The sequence below is a fragment of the Harpia harpyja genome, chromosome 3 (assembly GCF_026419915.1).
Source record: "Harpia harpyja isolate bHarHar1 chromosome 3, bHarHar1 primary haplotype, whole genome shotgun sequence".
Taxonomy (NCBI): Eukaryota; Metazoa; Chordata; class Aves; order Accipitriformes; family Accipitridae; genus Harpia; species Harpia harpyja.
This window is the reverse complement of record NC_068942.1, coordinates 6,419,933-6,437,045: the sequence shown is the minus strand read 5'-3', so window position 1 is coordinate 6,437,045 and position 17,113 is coordinate 6,419,933. Positions and strand designations below refer to the sequence as shown.

General features: G+C 37.4%; 1 protein-coding gene across 1 annotated transcript in view; it reads left to right on the top strand.

Annotated features, from left to right (window-relative positions):
- SLC22A16 (solute carrier family 22 member 16) overlaps positions 1-15,665 on the top strand; it is a 37,982-nt gene extending 22,317 nt beyond the window's left edge. Inside the window, exons 3-8 of the mRNA XM_052781265.1 lie at positions 212-329; positions 2,237-2,780; positions 4,706-4,833; positions 5,226-5,335; positions 5,839-5,938; positions 11,044-15,665. Of these exons, the coding sequence (XP_052637225.1) occupies positions 212-329; positions 2,237-2,780; positions 4,706-4,833; positions 5,226-5,335; positions 5,839-5,938; positions 11,044-11,253 (1,210 nt within the window). The 3' untranslated portion in view covers positions 11,254-15,665. The remainder of the gene's footprint in view (positions 1-211; positions 330-2,236; positions 2,781-4,705; positions 4,834-5,225; positions 5,336-5,838; positions 5,939-11,043) is intronic.
- Positions 15,666-17,113: the final 1,448 nt, after the last annotated feature.

Genomic DNA, 17,113 nt, shown 5'->3' with positions numbered 1-17,113 from the left:
GGAAGTTCTGTCCATAGGAGCTTCCTTTTTCTTGGAAGTTGGAATTACTGAAAAATTACTGCAGGTAACTAAACCAGAGTTTCTGTGGTGAGTGAAAGTATCAAGTACCGTATTTTCAGACTCACTTCCAGATAGGCTTTCTGGAGTTGCAGGTGTATTTTAGTAGAATGTTTGTGGTTATTCATAATTTTATTACTACTGTGATTTGCAGACTGGGAAGACAGCGTGTTATATGGTTCACAAGTGCTGGTCAGTTTGTATTTGGCATCACAGTGGCCTTCACATTTGACTACTACAGTTTCGTGATTGTGCGCTTTCTCCTTGCTATGGTAAGAAAGGATGTTCACCCTGGCTCTTTTTATGTGTTCCTACCCCTTCTCAGGAAAACCTCCCTTTTGTTATTATTTCCTCCCCTACTTCATTATTCTAAAGCCCCCTCTGTTGCACTTATTTCAGCAGAGCAGGGAGAGTCTGAATGTTCTTGGACCACAGCACTTTTCCTCTTTGAATTAATAGAAAGCGTCTGTATGAAGCAGTGTTTGGTACTTCCTCCATCCCAACCTCTGCTGGACTGGTAATTAAATACCAAGTGTAAGCAGCAAACCCTGGATTCTGCATTGCAGCTGTCATGGCATTTCTCTTTATTGTTAAAAATGCAGTATATTTTTCTTAAAATAAAAAATCTATAATAAGTATGATTTTTATCTCTACCATTTTGTGTGATGGAGGAGAGATGCACATTTTCTCTTCCATGCATCTCTTTGGTCTTTTAAGCTACATCTGGAATACTAAATACATAGGTACACATGTTTAACACCTAGATGTTTATACTGTACTTAAGGGTATTCCAGTGTATGTGTTTATGCGTATCTATACACATACTTTTATATATATGTATGATATATATCTGATATATATTCAATATTTATACATAGTAACCAATTTTAAATTACTATTTTACATCCAAAAGTATAATATTTGTAGTCTTTCGCTATATAATGCATAAAGAAATTAGAATGCTATCACAAGAAAAATTATGTAATTTATTTAAAGTAGGTTAGAAATTTGAAAATAATCACATAATTTATTTTATTCCTGCTGACAGTACATTAGTCAAGACAGGACCTTGCATCTAGAGCTTCTTTTGCCTGATTAGAGCTCAGAAGGATTTCCTAGCAGGAAAAACTGCATGGGCATTTCAGCCTTGAATAGTGAGATCAACAGGAGTCCCTCTACTGACTCCCTTGGCTGTTGATGCTAGGGGCTGTAGCAATTTAGAAAAGCAAAAAACTCTGACCAGACCAATGCTGTAGGTTTTAACTTCCCACTGGGACTGATCTGTGAGATGGAGGTCTAAAGCTCTAGTCCTGTGCTACTGAGATCAGCGCAGCTTTCTTATCAGGTTCAGTGGGTTCAGAATCAGAGATTATTAACTGGAATGTTCTGATTTTTAACCAGAAAATAGTTTAATCAAAGCAATATACTGGAATATTTTCTAGTCTAGATTTTCTAGCTGTGTTTTGAAATGTTTTGAGATACCAAGAGTTTGACTGTTGCTAGAGAAATTGAAATATATATATATTCACTGATATATATATATATATATATATATTCAATGAAGAAATACTATAATGCTGAACATGCCAGTAATTGCATTGGCTAGATAATGTACGAGGACCTATAACCATATATATGAGATCCTCTTCCAACACTGTAAAAATTTGATTTAATGAGATAATTTACAAGGGTGTGGAAGGTAATTCTCAGTAAATTTGCCATTCCCTGACATACAGATTATTAATAGTCTACTTAAAAGCTGAGGTCAAGATTTTCAAAGTGGCAATTACTTCAGGGGACCTCATTTTCCCAAGCATCCAGTTTGTGATGTCATTAAGAGACCTGATTTTTGGAGGTGAAGGTCTTAGTGACATCAGCCAATTAGGCTCTTTTTCAGGTGTCTGTCGCTGGCTCTCCTCCACTACAGAGAAACATCCAAAATCACTTCGCATTTTTAAATACAGTGTCTGGGCAGTTTGAACGTTTGAGTGCACTTTTTCTCCAGCTGATTTGTTTTCAGGGTTGCCTTTTTTCCTGTCAGTGTGGGACATGCCAGTGCAGTGGCAATTAAGCATATGCAAATGTGGAACACTGTTAGCTGTTTGTTTTTACTGCTGTTGCACAAGGAGACTAGATACAAACCTCACTCTTTTTTTCTCTCTCTCTCCCATCCTCCCAGGTTTCAAGTGGCTATCTGGTTGTGGCTTTTGTTTATGTGACTGAATTTGTTGGCATAAAAGCACGAACCTGGGCTTCTATGCATGTCCATGCTTTTTTTGCTGTGGGAATTATGGTTGTGGCACTCGTGGGATATTTGGTTCGGACCTGGTGGGTCTATCAGATATTTCTCTCCATAGCAACTCTTCCCTTTGTCTTGTGCTGCTGGATGCTCCCAGAAACACCTCTTTGGCTCCTGTCAGAGGGAAGATACGAAGATGCACAAAAAGTAATTAATATAATGGCAAGATGGAATAAAGTAAGCACTCCCTGCAAAGTTTCTGAACTGTGCTCAGTCCAACAAGATGATCTGGTCAGAACGGGTGACAATGACACATCCTCAACAAAGAAGCACAACATCTTAGACCTGTTTTGTAACTGGCACATTGCAAGAAGGACCATCACAGTCTGGCTGATCTGGTTCACTGGAAGTTTGGGGTACTACGTCTTCTCCCTCAGTTCTGTCAGTCTAGGAGGCAATGAATATTTAAATCTCTTTCTCATAGGTAAATATTTTTATACCTTATTCTGTTTGTGACAGAACTAGACCATAACATTTAGAAATGTCTATAGATTTGACAGCAGATTTTTTAACTTTGTTCATTCAATTATAAACCTTGTTCAAAAAGTTTCTTGCTAACTCTTCATAAAGTTGACTAACACAGGAGGAGTATTGTTCACTCCAAATCTCACTGTTTCGGAAAAAAAAAGAGAATTTAAACTTCTTCTCTGTCTTTCTGTGTACAAAATTCTTTTCTGTCTTTGTGATTGTAAAACCATATTCTGCTTGTCTCCTCTTTGCCCTGCAAGCATGTAGCAGATCCACATAAACACCAAGGGAAGCAGACCAACAACACAAAATTCACACAGCTCTATTAAAGGCACAAACTAGGAAAATGAGAGGAAAAAAAATATTCCTTTAATCACTTACAGTCATGATATATTGAGTCTGTCTGGGTAGAAAATGGATTCATAATTCTCAGAAGCAAGAGTAATTTTAGTTTTCTCAAAAGTTTATTTTTAATTTAGTTGTAGTATTCTTTTAATTTTGTCAGTCTGATTGTAATCTTCCTCTGGTATGTAAGTTGTTTATAAAGGCGGCTCAGTGCATTCAAGGCCTGATCCAAAGTTTGTTAAGATCAGTGGAAATATTCCATTGACTTCAGAAGGCTCTAGATCAGGCACGCAGCTCTGCGCCAGCAAAGAATTAAATCATGCGCTTTGCTTTAACAACTGATTACTCTCAGTAAAGTGAATATGACTGTTCATGTACACAAGCACACAGAAGGACTGGGGCTCTCGTGAATTCTGTTTGTGTTGTTGCATATTATAGCGTATTGGTAGACTGATGCATTGAAGAGTGGCTGCTAGTGTTGCACAGATAACTAAGCTGTTACAGTGGAGTAGAGTGTGTAAATCACCATATACATCTCTTCTAAAAATATTTTAGCAGACTAACACTGAATAATTGCAAGCTGCTTTTACCTACACAAGCCCAAAAGATTGTTTCCTGATATTGTAGGTGTATTGACATACTATACGTGCTTAGTAAAGGAATGCAGCATATTTGTTCAGGGCTGTATCTTATGTTCTTCCTTGATTTTACATTGGATATAGTAGCATTCTTCATGAGCAAGTTGGATTAAAACATGTCTGAACTGGCTTAGGCTCAATATAATTTGTCTAGGGGCAAATCATGTTTACACAGGGTTTGTGAACAGTCCTAGTCAAATGCCAGTTCCTTCAGAGCTGCTGAAGTTTTTCTCTGGAAAGAGACATTAAGAAGAGAAGATCTAAATAAGAGTGGGATATTGTAAGCAGCTGCCCTCTTTTTAACCGAGAAGAGAGAAAGCTGGAACCGCACTCTCTGTATTTGTGGAGCTGACCCAGAAAACCAGACCTGGAGAGACCTTGTTTGCCTTTTACATTGGGGTGATTTGGGGCTGAAGCTGGGGGAGGTGCCTGTGGCTTCAGTTCTGTGCCCAAGTGGAAGCTGGCAAATCCCGAGAGGTGTGTCGGTGTGACACTAGCAATATTCCTTGTGGGCATGCTTAAGCTGTTGATGTGGAAATACCTGAAGCAGAAGAGCCGCAAATGGAGAGCTTTCAGTCACAAGTGCCAGTGTCATAAAAGCAGGACCGTGGCCTTGCTGCTTTCTGTAATTTTCCACCCCAAAGAGAACAGAGCTGCTCTGCGCTGTGAAACCCACTTCCTTTGTCCTTCTCCATCCCCCACGACCGTATTTTAGACTGTTTTCTGCCTTCTGTTGCCATTTCTGTTACCAAATTAACTAGCCCAACACACTGGTTATCTCTGGATTTCACTTATTTATTACCCCCTAGATTAAATTAATCCTCATAAAGAGGAAGTTAGAGTTATAATATGAATATGTGTAATCATGACTTAAAACAAAATAATTTCATACTGACAGGTGCTGTGGAGTTGCCTTGCTATATCATTGCTTGCATTGGGATGGACAAACTGGGAAGGAGAAACACACTCATTCCATTCCTTATTTTAAGTGCACTGATCTGTGTTTTAATTATGTTCCTACCTCAGGTTAGTCACGTATTGTTGAAAGTGTTCCTGTAGTAGAAATTGATTTTAAAGGCTCTTAAGTCTGTAGATGCAGCTGCTCTTTCCAAATCATATAGTTGATTAAAGGCTGTTTTTAAATTGCAGCTGCCAGTCTAAGATAGATTTCTGTATTTTCAGTACAGGATTCACTATCATTTCTGGAGTCACATGTAAAATGTTCCCAGGGCTTCAGTGAACCAGGACTGGTAAAAAGTGAAATGGACACTAGTTGCTTATTGAGACCAATTTTTAAAAAGGCAAGCAATAAGTATTGCTTATTGTTTAAAGAAGGGTCACAACTTTTGAAAGATGTAAATTAAGTTTGGAACAGTGTTATTTTCTGGTATTTATTTTTCTGTGCTCTCTTTCAATAGGATTTCAATATATTAATTATCTTAGCAAATATGGCTGGAAAATTTTCAATAGGTGTGGCATTTGGCCTCATATATCTCTACACAGCAGAACTGTACCCAACAATTGTAAGGTAAGAACTTTTGCCAGTTATGTATTTTTCATTACTTTGCTGTTATTTCCTTTCTTTTGTTATGCTCCTGTGCCAGATCCAGCAGCTCTTGGCATCAGTGGTGGTGGTCTGAAAGACTTGGGATGGGATGAGTGCCTCAGCTGCTTCAGAGTTGCCTAGTGTTTGGCTGTACCATAAATTTGTATTTATTTTTCATTCCATGTGCATTGATTGGTTTCACTGGGGAACTAGAAGAATACTCAATACTTTCTTAAACATTATTTATGCCTTTCTTAAAAGTCCTGGTTGTTCATCCTGTGGTCTGTGCTGAAGGATTATATTTTTAACCTTAATTATAGAAGCAGCTGAATTTCACTACAATATAATTTACATTGGTGTAGCAATAGCTTCCTAGTATAATTGTTTAAAGACACGTATCCTACTGATGTTTTAAGTGTCTGTGCATTTCTAATTGTTTCCTTTATCTGCCAGAATTCTTATCAAAGTCTTTGTTTTATGTGTAGGTCACTTGCTGTTGGAAGTGGAAGCATGATGTGCCGTGTAGGTAGTGTGGTTGCTCCTTTCTGTGTATATCTGAGAAGCGTTTGGATTTTCATGCCACTTGTAAGTATTTATTTCAGCGGTGAATGTTTCTGGTTTTGAAAAGGCATATGTGTCACTTGTTTTCTCAGGAACCAAAAGCTGAACTTTTATTTTGAAAAGGAAATTGAGTGAACCATTCTTGTTCTAAATTTTAAGTCTCAAAGATTAGTAACTTCATATTGTTAAAAATATGCAGCTAAAGCAAAAGGGAGACTTTGAGTCACTGAAATCTTCTGAAATGTTTTTATGATGGAAGACGTAAAAATACTTATGCGCTGAATCCTAGTATAAAATTGATAAAAATATTTTCCATAAAAATATACTTCATCTGCCATGTAACGTTTAGGAAGTCTCTTAGTCCATACTTCTTTACTCTGCAGGCCTAGCAGTTCTTGTCCATGCTCCTGATTTATTCTTACCCTTTTTCAAAGGCGTAGTCCTTCCATTCTTGGAATTCACCATGGGTGGCTGTTTTTTCTTATATTATTCCTTAATCTTTTCCATGGCTTCCCTGGGACATTGCATCTTTGGAATAGCCTTCCAAAAGATCAAGAATGTCTTATGCTTACTATATTTGGTCTTCACAGCTGTCCCAAAGCTCCCTTTTTGTATTTTTCATTTACAAGAACTGAACAAAACAATTCATGAGGTGGAAAAAGAGAAGCAAATGGTATATTGATGAGGTTCACAGTGACTTTGACAAGCAACAGAACCTTGAATTCATTAAGCACATCCTACTTGTAGGTAAATCCAGGTCATGCTACCATTAGGTTTTGTCTTCTACCACCAGTTGCCCCAGGAAAACAGAGGTGGGACCATTCCTTCATGGACTTCGGGCATTTTGTCTGCATTATGGAGCTTCAGATCCATTTTGGACAAAATATTTTATGTATTTTCTGCTCGCAGATGAATCACTTTTCTTCCTTACATTTCTGTTATGAAGCATTTGCTGCTTAGAAATCCTGCAGCTATTCAATCCCTTTTTTCTCCTGAAAGATAGCTTATGCCCATATATGTAAAAACAGAAGGAATTCCAAAGTTTATATTAAAGCTTTAAGTAGAGACGAGTTTATTAATGATTTAAAAATAGTTTGAGTTCTTTCAAAAACCCCTAAGGGTTCACTGTGACTGGCACACCAATATTATATGTAGATTATACAGGTCAGAAGGTGAAAATGTAATGGGTGTGTCTTTAACCTGGATTCTTACTCTAATTTTGTCTACCGCATTGGAATTCCTGGCATCATGTCCTTTTGATTTTGCAACTGTAAAATCTTCAATTATAGATGCTGGAGATTGGTTTCAGAGAATTCTTGGGAAGTCGTTTCATTGTTTAAATTAATTACTTTCAGTTGTTTTGGATTAAAATTAAGAGGATGAAGGAGACCACAAATTAATTTATTCCCTCAAGCTCCTAAAAAATGTTTTCTTTCTTAATAACAGCCCCATACAAACCAAGATACCATCCCAGAAAAGACGAAGAAACATTTGCACAACAGATTGGTCATGGGAGAACATTCTTTTTCTCTTGTCAGTGTTTTGCCTTTACTGGCTGAGATAAGCTTTATCTGTGCAAAAGCGCTGCAGTTAAACCACAGATGGGGAATGCTCAAACATGCTGGAGAGCAGTGCAAATGACAGTATAAACAGAGGAATTATTTCAGCTATGAACAACTCTCAGTGTACAAAAAGTATCCAGAGTATTTGTAGAGTTGTGTAGTACTACACAGTGAACAAGTTTTTGTTATTAGCTCCTATTATAAAAATGTTTGTCAGATCATTAAATAGGCTTGTCTTGAGTTGGAGCATAGCATGCCAAGTCTCAGGTCATCTAAGTGTTTTGGAATGGAAATGAAATGAAATGGATTACGTTTGTAAGTAAGCTGATATACACCATGTTCATCTATTGTATACACCATACATTGTCAAGAAGTTACTACTGCTATTCGTTTGACAGTCTGCCTCATGTACAGTTTTGCCACCTGTGAGCAATGCAAGCATCTCATTTGAATGCCTGTAAATCTTGAATAACTTGCCAAGTATGTTTTTCATGTGACAAATTTCTAGAAAACTTACAGTAAAGCAAGTGTTCCATGTATAACCTATTTCTGTTTCTCAGCTGTTAAGAATTATGTTCCGGTAGCCCTTTAATAGACTTGATTTTTCTCTCTGATAAACCATAAATTATAAATTAAAAAAAACCTCCACTGAGGTCAGTAAAGTTAATGCAAATCCTATGTCTAATACTGATGGATTTTCAGGACAAAATTTAACCTTTTTTTGTTGAAGTAGGAATTTTGTAAATAAGATCACATTTTAGATTAGTTCAGAGCCATCAGATGTGGGTATAAATATAAATAGCAGACTAGAATAATCATTTGTTCTCAGAAGTAAAAGTATTATTTTGAAGGGATATTTAATTCAAATTATCTCTTGTTCTAGACTAAATATATTAAGTCCTGATCTTAGACCACTGTGAAATTAAAATTGTTACTCCAGGTAGGGAGGAAGTCATATGAAAAATAGTGGTAAATCTTTTTTTGAAGTTTTTTATGGTAGCTGTTAGAAGCTGCTGGCTGTACTGAAGTGTTGGGAATACTTTGAGAGTTTGACTAAGCAGAAAGTCAGATTTCAAATTAAGACCCTGAAAAAGCAATGAATTTAAGCTGGTACTCCTGTGAAGTTAACTTCAATGGAGATTAAACATACTTAAATACTTTGTACCATAGTATACTTTAATCCATAAGCATTTAATTCATTGACTGTATCAGAAGAACATTTTCTGATGCTGAATTATATATGTAAAATAGTACATAAATACAAAATGCACACATCTGTTATGAGCAAGCAAAGGCCTAAATTGTGTCAGATGCCTCATGAAGAAGCATGCTAAGATAAGACTGCAAAAGGCTTGCTTTGACTAAATGTGAGTAACTTCATTTATAAGTGTGGTTACTGCCCCTGAAGAGGTAGATGACCTTTGAGAAGTCCTTTCATTAATATACTGTGACTTAATTGTTTCACATTCTGTCTTTCGTAGGAGATATTGGAAAATGCTTTGTAGGGTCAGGGAGAAAGGAAACACACTGAATTAGTTGGCATGCAGCAGCTTTCACATTGAAAAAAAGAAAACTAACACATTGCAGAATAGAGTTAAGAGAGCTGAGAAGAAAAGGCAGGAAAGATGGTGGTGTGTACGCTTACAGAATACTGAGAGTTTGCAGGGGAATACGAGGTAGGTTCCTGAGGAAGGAAAACATGAGAAGAATACAAAGTGTCTAAAAGACTAACTGAAACAGAGAAGACACTCATACTCAAAGCACACAGTGTTGCTTTAACCTTGTTCCATTGGGCGTCAGTAGTGACCCTGTTCTCATAAACTCCAACTGTATGGGTGTCCGTAAACTTCAATATCCTTTACAGCCCTCAATATCCTCAAATACAAACTTACGACAGCCTAAAGGATGTGCATAAGAGAGGTTACTGTGAAATAGCTGCCATGTGTCAATTCATCCTGTCTTGCCATGGCAGAAAATCATATTTTACTAGTGGAGAAGAGTCTTGACAGTCAGAGGTGAGACTTTCATATTTTGGAATAGATTTTTAAATATCACTCCTGCCACATATATATGTCTACAAGGATTTCCCTCAGTTTGTCACTCAGTGCCATTTCGTCTGGTCCTATTACTGCTAGGATTTTTTTTAAATTTTTCATAGTAAGAGCATGATTATTTCATTTTCACTGTAGTTTGTACTATTCAACAGTATTTTGCTTAATTTTTTATTTTGTCAGCCTCTATATTTAACGCAAGTGCAAAAAGGAGAGTATGCAACAGTGTGAATTCTGCTTCTCAAAAGAGTGCTTAGGACAAACTGTCCTCTTGTTTCAGAGGGGAGCGGAAGCAAAAGCAGCACGGTGCATGTGCATGAAAATAGCACTGTTCAAGGTTACAATGGAGAATTCCAATTTTAAAGCACCTTTCTGACTTGAAGAGAAAGTCTGGCTTAGCTGCAGATGGTAGCTGGCCAGTTCTTGTCTCAATCTCTGCGTGAGAGACACAGGCATAATAATTCCAAATGTTAGTTCTCACACTTGGAAAGAGTATTAAACAAGCAGGACAGACCTGAGAAGCAGTATAGAGCAAGATAAGGATAATACAGTATCAAAGTGCACAGTCATAAAATGGAAAAACACTGAGGCCAGGCACGATGTACTGTGTGGAAGCATTTCTATCAAGAGAGGTCTGGGTCATTTATAACCTGGTGTTGGAAGTATGTCAGGGTTTTAATGCTGTTTTGTACTTCAAAGGAGGAAAGTGTGAATTGTTCTCATTGAACAAGACACAGAAATGAAGGGAAAGAAAAGATACTCCTGGAGCATGTGTGCGCTTCTGTATCTACCCCACATGATCCTGATCCTTGCACCACTCATGCTAACGTAAGCTGTCGTTAAGGAACTGTGTACACCATGGACAAATCCAGGATGCGATCCCAGTGCAAATGTCAGTAGATGCCTGCACCCCTAACAGCTCTTTGAAACTCAGTTTGGCAAAGTATTCTTGTTGAGAACTAGCTCATTATCTGCTCAAGAGCTCTCCTGAGCGGGGATGTGCACTTTTGTGGCTCCAGGCCGATGAGCCACGCTGAGAAATTCTGATGTGGCTGTGTGCAGGAGGAACAGGAACACAGGTACAGGGGGAATAGGTTCAGGAGCTGGAGTGCAAATTGAGATTACAGGTGGCAGGGAAATTGTAGCACTATGAACATGCATGTAAAAATAAATGTATGCAATCCTAGAATCAGTTCTTAATTACATACCTGATAGTAGAAATACCAAATGAAGATATATGTATTGTTTTCTCAAACAGAATTATTCCTCCTTGCACTGTATTGATCCTTTGTGAACAAAACACTTGAGTTGCTCTTCATTAATTCTGCTGCATAATCTTTCATTTATGCAACAAAAAAAGGCAGAGCTTTTATACAGTCAACATTTAAGACTTACAATCTTTGCTTTACATTACAGTTCCTTGTGCTTTATTTTAAATGTAGTCTCAAGCAAGATCAAAGATATGCATAACTTGAAAGGCATTTCTACCTTTACAGCTACTGTTTATTTCTTCTAGTTGCTTGTTGGAATCATGGCTCTTCTGAGTGGAATATTAACAATAATGCTTCCAGAAACACTGGGAAAACCATTGACTAATACTTTGGTGGAAGCTACAGAAATTGGAAGAAACAAGAAAAGCTGTTCAGGAAAGACTCCAGCACACAGTGGTGCAGCATTAGAAAAGATAGAGATGTTTGGTCAAGAAGCAGTCAGCACTGAGAAATAAAGCAACAGCAAAATGGTTGTTCCCAATTTTAATCATTATCTAATTTATAAGATCTTTTTATTCAAGAAATGTGACTGTTCTATAATAACTGTGCCTTTTACTTTGTATCCAGTCTTGCCTTTTCAATAGAGCAAGTATATAAAACCTTTTCCATGTGACTGAGGTACTGCAGAAAATTTGATAAGATTTCTAAAGCCCTTGTCAAACTTACCCAGACTTTAGAAAACCTATCTGACTTACTGTGACCAGTTGGAATGATTAGTCTAGATGTTGGAACCTACCTGATTACACATATGTAAAAAATATGCCAATTCTTTGCTTCACATTTTCTGCAGTTAGATTTGTAAACCCACTGCAAAGTGCCCTGCCTGCTCTCGTCCTGTTGCAGCTGACAGTTACGGGCTTGGGACTTGAAAACATGGTACACTGGGAGAGTTATAATTCAAGAGAGAAGCCTTAACATTGCATCAAGTCATATCAATAATTTTAAACTTAAACTAATTTATTCTTTTTTTTCAAGTTTTCTACTAGAAAAGCTGCCATTGCTAACAAAGGAAAATATTCTGTGGAACAGCTTCCGACTGAAAAAATAATACTAAGTTTGCAAAATGTGCAAATAGTTTGTATATTCATTCTGTTGAATGGCAAATATATTTTTATTACTGGTTTAGAAAAAATGTTCACTGTATCTACTGCTGTCTTAGTAAGTTCTTTTTAGTTTAGGTAAAACTAAAATGCCTGATGCCTTTGAAAGTCATATTCATTCCAGACCATTATTTCAGTGCTCCTATTCTCACTTATTTCAGCTCAGATCTAGCATCAGATTATTCATAACCTTTAAGAGCTACACCAGCAACTTTGCCAAATGTCTCCATCAAGGCCTTCTCAGTCCTCAGTGGAAAAGAATAAATGGCATATGGGTCTTATTCAGGCTCTCTGCACAGAGGTGGACTTAGTTATTAACAAATGGTTAGTAGGCATGGTATCTACACACCATTTTTCTCATAGATCAGCTGTCTGTAGCTCATTTTTTCTTTATACCACACAAAATCAGTTAGAAAACTATAATTTAAAAAATGGTAGCTGGAGGACACTGATCAATAGAAGAGTTACCAGTTACTCTAGTAGTTTTAGTCAAAGTGTCTGTAAATGTCCCACTGTTGCTACACCTCATGTGTGCATCAACACTTACTTGCTGGTGCAGTGATTCTGCCTTATGACTGTGGACCACACAAAACTAGTTGATAGGAATGCATCATTCTGGCTGCTACTTTTATGGCTTTCTGTCCCACCTCCCATTTTCTAGTCTACCTCCAGACCTGGGGGTTTCTTCCTTGCCTGAGGATTTGTATCCTCTTCGCTTGGCCACCTTTGGTTTGAGGGGAGCAGTACAGGAACATTCTGTGTGTCGAGGTTCAGACAGCCCTCTCTTGCCTGGGCTGTGTAAACCCTGTCAGCCCTGGTTTGAAATCAGAATTTTTCTCATCTTAGGCACGTACTCTCATGCTAGCTGGTGTGATCTCATCAAAACAAGTCTTCCTTGTTTAATTCTTTGGCATGTACACCCCAAAAAGACATCTGTATTACTGTAGATAAATAAATATTCTATATGCTGTAGAGCTTAATGGTCACATTTTTCAATTCTATCTGCACAGTCATATTAGTTTCAATGACTTCTGAAACCAGAATAATGGTTTATATCCCCTTATAAAAGATTTTTTTCTTCACTGTACTGTTCTAGAGTGTCAAATAGCATTGTTGGTCCTGATATTAGGACAAAATCATATCCTATATGAGGACTAACATGCTTTGAAGCAGGCAAAAATCAGTAAGTTTAAGTTCAGGGAGTGTCTGTATGATGATTACATGGGAAGCAGAAAGGAATCTCTATGCTCCCTTCAATTCTGTGGGTGTTCCAGTATTTGCAGAGAAAACCTCCAGAGAGAACTGCATAGGATATTATGGCTTCTGTCCAGATATATTACTTCCGCAAAAGCATGTGCTTAACCTTACTTGCATGAGTAATCACATCCTTGTTCAGATAATGACTTGAATACATACTTTGATGACTGAAGATAGGATTACTCATATGCTGTGGTTATTTACTTTGCTGACTTTGATAACTGAAGATAGGATTACTCATATGATGTGGTTTTTTATTTAGCTGAAGAGCCGACCTAGTATTCTTCCACTGCTTTGAGATCCCCCTTCACTTCCCAGAGCAGAAAAACTCTCATCTGCAAGATCTGTTGCGAAACTCTGCATGCCCTGCCTTAAACAAGGGTTTAATCATGCTAAAAAACAAAATGTCATGCAATACACCTAACAAGGAATTAAACTGGTGCTGTCTGACATTACAACCACCCTCCCCCCACCCCAAGCTCCAAGTAATTACATTATTTTGGGGTTCTTTCACACTGATGCTCCTTCTTTTATTAGTACAAGGTCCTATCTTAAACTCCTTAGTCTTGAGTGCTGGGGACAGTTATCTATTTCTAACAAGGTACTAAAGAACAATTACAATTAATTTTTCTACTTCCTTACCTGCCGAATAACTGATTTGAGGGTTACCCTGCTAAGAACAGTCAATGCATGTTCTGTGTTCCTTTGACTTGAGAGATTCAGGAGCTGGTCATCTGTAATCCATATACATAAGGTAAAGAAAAAAAGAAAAAAGAAAAAACTTAAATGCACAGTGATACTGAGCAATGCTTACAGGCTAGAATTTAATGATGATTCTAAACCACAATGTAGCTTGATGGCTTTTAACCCCGAAAGCCAGTTCCTCCTGTCACTGATGTCCGTTGGTATTTGGTCTTTGATTCAAATGAGACCTGAATTTCCCTGAACTAATGCTACTTTTTTTCCCGGAAATAAAAAGTTTATTGATCTACAGGTACACCTTTTGTGATTTTATGCATGAATAGCTTAGAGGATGCCTTGGGGTATCCTATTCTTTAACCTGAGGAAGCATATTACTGTAAAAAAGGGAATAGCATGTGTCTATATGTTTCTAGCATTTCTGTTTGCTTGTTTTTTCCATATGGACAAAAATATGTTTAACACTAGTCATAAATTATAAATGTAGCGTAGACAGGGTGGGTCATTTTTTTCTCTTAAATATTCATAGATTATCTAAATCCTGTCACAAGAGAGCACTGAGTTTGAGAACAAATGCTTCTGTTCCTGTGGGGCTTGTTTTCCTCTCATTGCTCATAAAAAGAATTCCTTTTCATAGTTTCTTATCTGAGTCCTTAAGTTCTTTTATGTTTGTATTTGTCATCTCTATCTTAGCACAAATTTATTGTGCTGATCAATGTCTCTGGAGTTACATAATGGTTTTATGAGATAGTGGATTAGAGTTCTTATCTGTCTTAATTGCTGGTCACTATTGCACCATGACAAATGTTTTTGTCCTAAATTTGATATCATATTTTATTAGACAATCTTGCAGTTTGTTAAGGACATACTTTCTGGGTTGAATATAGGAATGAGAGCAATTATCATTAGTTTAATGATAACTAAGGAAAAATAGTAAGTAAATGTGTTTGATATTTTGAATCTGTATTTTAAAACTACGTGAAAAGATGTATTTTCTACTTTAACAGTTCACTCCAATTTCTTCGTGCAAATTTCTGTAGTTTAAACAACTATGTAGAAAAAAAATAACTATGCAAACTATGTGCAGTCCGTCAGATGCTTTGGGTGGTACCCTGAATGTCTGAACAAGGGGCTGAATTCTGCCTGAAGGCTGAGGGCTTTTGTGTAATGGCTCTGTGGAAACAGAAGATGGTCTGACATCCCAGCTCAGGGTTGGAGCAGAAGACTCATTGGCATTCTCCTGTATCTTTCACAGCTTATTTTTACCAACCTCTTAGGCGCAGTCACTTAGGAAGCCTCTGCAGCATTGGGCTCAGCAGCATGCAAAGCCTGTGAGTGCCTTTCACAAGGGTTTATAAAAAGGTGAGGTCACTTGCGCCATGGAGGCATGATGCCAGAAAGGTATTTGTGGCTGTGAAAAGGAGGGTCTGGGTTCATCCTCTGCCCTTTACAAACATCTTAAAGGTGCTTGTCTGAATCCCAGAACAGGTTTATAGGGGAGAAATTAAACTCAAAGATTTAAAAAAAAAAAAAGTGTTGACAAAAGAACAGTCAAGCAATATCTGCATTGTGACATCTCTCTTGAAGAAAGATTAAAGCACATCTATGTACTGGTGACCTAATAGTTTTGTACAAGATTCTGTACCAGGTGGAGTGTGCATTTTGGTAACATGGGGGAAGTATGTACTCATAGGAAGGAGTTTGTTTGCCTAGAATATGTGGATTTAATACAATATATGTTAACAGTTTTTTAATGTGTATTTATTATCTGCAATTATGTGCAAGAATAAAATCAAACACACATTATTTAATCTTTACACCTTTATGAAATTAATGAACTCCTATCACAACTCTCGGTTTGGTACATGCTGCCTTGTAGGAGCTGGGCTGGCGCTTCGGGATGGAGATCCCATGGTTTAGGCTGGCAAGTATCCTGTGCATGTCTTTTCCGTGTTTGTGTTTGCAGGTGTAAACCAAGGTTTGGGTGATGTGTTAGGCGGTGACTATGACAAAATGCACGTTAAAAATGTGACATGTTTTGCATTTCAGTTGCAGGAAGAATATGATTCTTTTTTGCCTTTATTTGTATAAACTGGCTGGGGCAGTAGTCCCTCAGACACAATCCGCAGTGACAAAAATAGCTGCAGTATTGTAGAATGGGTATGAGTTGATCAGAAAAGAGAGTAGGTCACTTATAGGAATGACAAAAGAATATAACTTGTAACCACTTGGTGTTCAGTGGATGTGAAAACTAACTAAGTTCCTCATGCAGGAATTGGAGTGGGCAGACAGTGCAAAGAAAATTAGAACTGCAGCAATTTATAGCCTTGTTCTTTGTGATTTGTCCCCTTAGCCCTTCTCAGGAACCTATTTATTTTCCACTTCCCTTAAATCTCGAATTAGTGCAAATTACTCAATTTTTGATGCATATTTTACCAATCTTACATTTTCTGATCAAGTTACACCTATCACTTGGCTTCATCATTCATGTTTTAATGGCTTTATATGTCCTTGCCAGGTGATTTAGGTTCCTCCCTGAAAGTAACCATAGTGAATGGTTCAAATATTTGTTTGCTAAAGTTGAGAAATTTGAGTCATCCCTGATATACTGATTTCAAGAGCACTGAGTTCGATCAAGCTGAGAAAAATCAAGCCTAAAAAGTATACACCTCAAATGGGGAAGTATCCTTCTTTTAGTATGACTGATATATAAAAATGATTGCAGAGAGGTTTGTACATAAAACCAGCTCTTTCAAAGAAATTACTAACCTAGGTTTATGAATAATCAGAAGTAATGGGGAATATCTCATTTAGTGACAAACTAACTCTTCTCTCTCTGCATTCCTGTTTAACACACAGGCTTGGATACTGCTCGGGTGTTTGTTGCAGATGAGTAAGATCCAGCCATGGAATGCTCACAGGCATCTAGTTATTAGCGTTGCCTCATAATATTCCCTGTGGAGATGAACTGACTCACACAGGAATAAGAAAAAAACAGCACCAAGGGATGATCCTTGTGAATATTCTCTCTAGTCTCATTGCTGGTAATGAGAATGAAAAGCGGTTTTGACTGAGGTGATCATGAACACAGCAAAAGAACCAGGGATAAATGGGCATTCTCTCAGTAAATATTTTCACAAAGCTTTTCAATAGGAATGTCAGTACTGCCGGTATCTTCCTCATATTGAGATAATTCCCCCAGAAGTAAGTAAATAACACGGGAAAACAGCAAAATGAGGAGCAGCTTAACCTCTTTGCT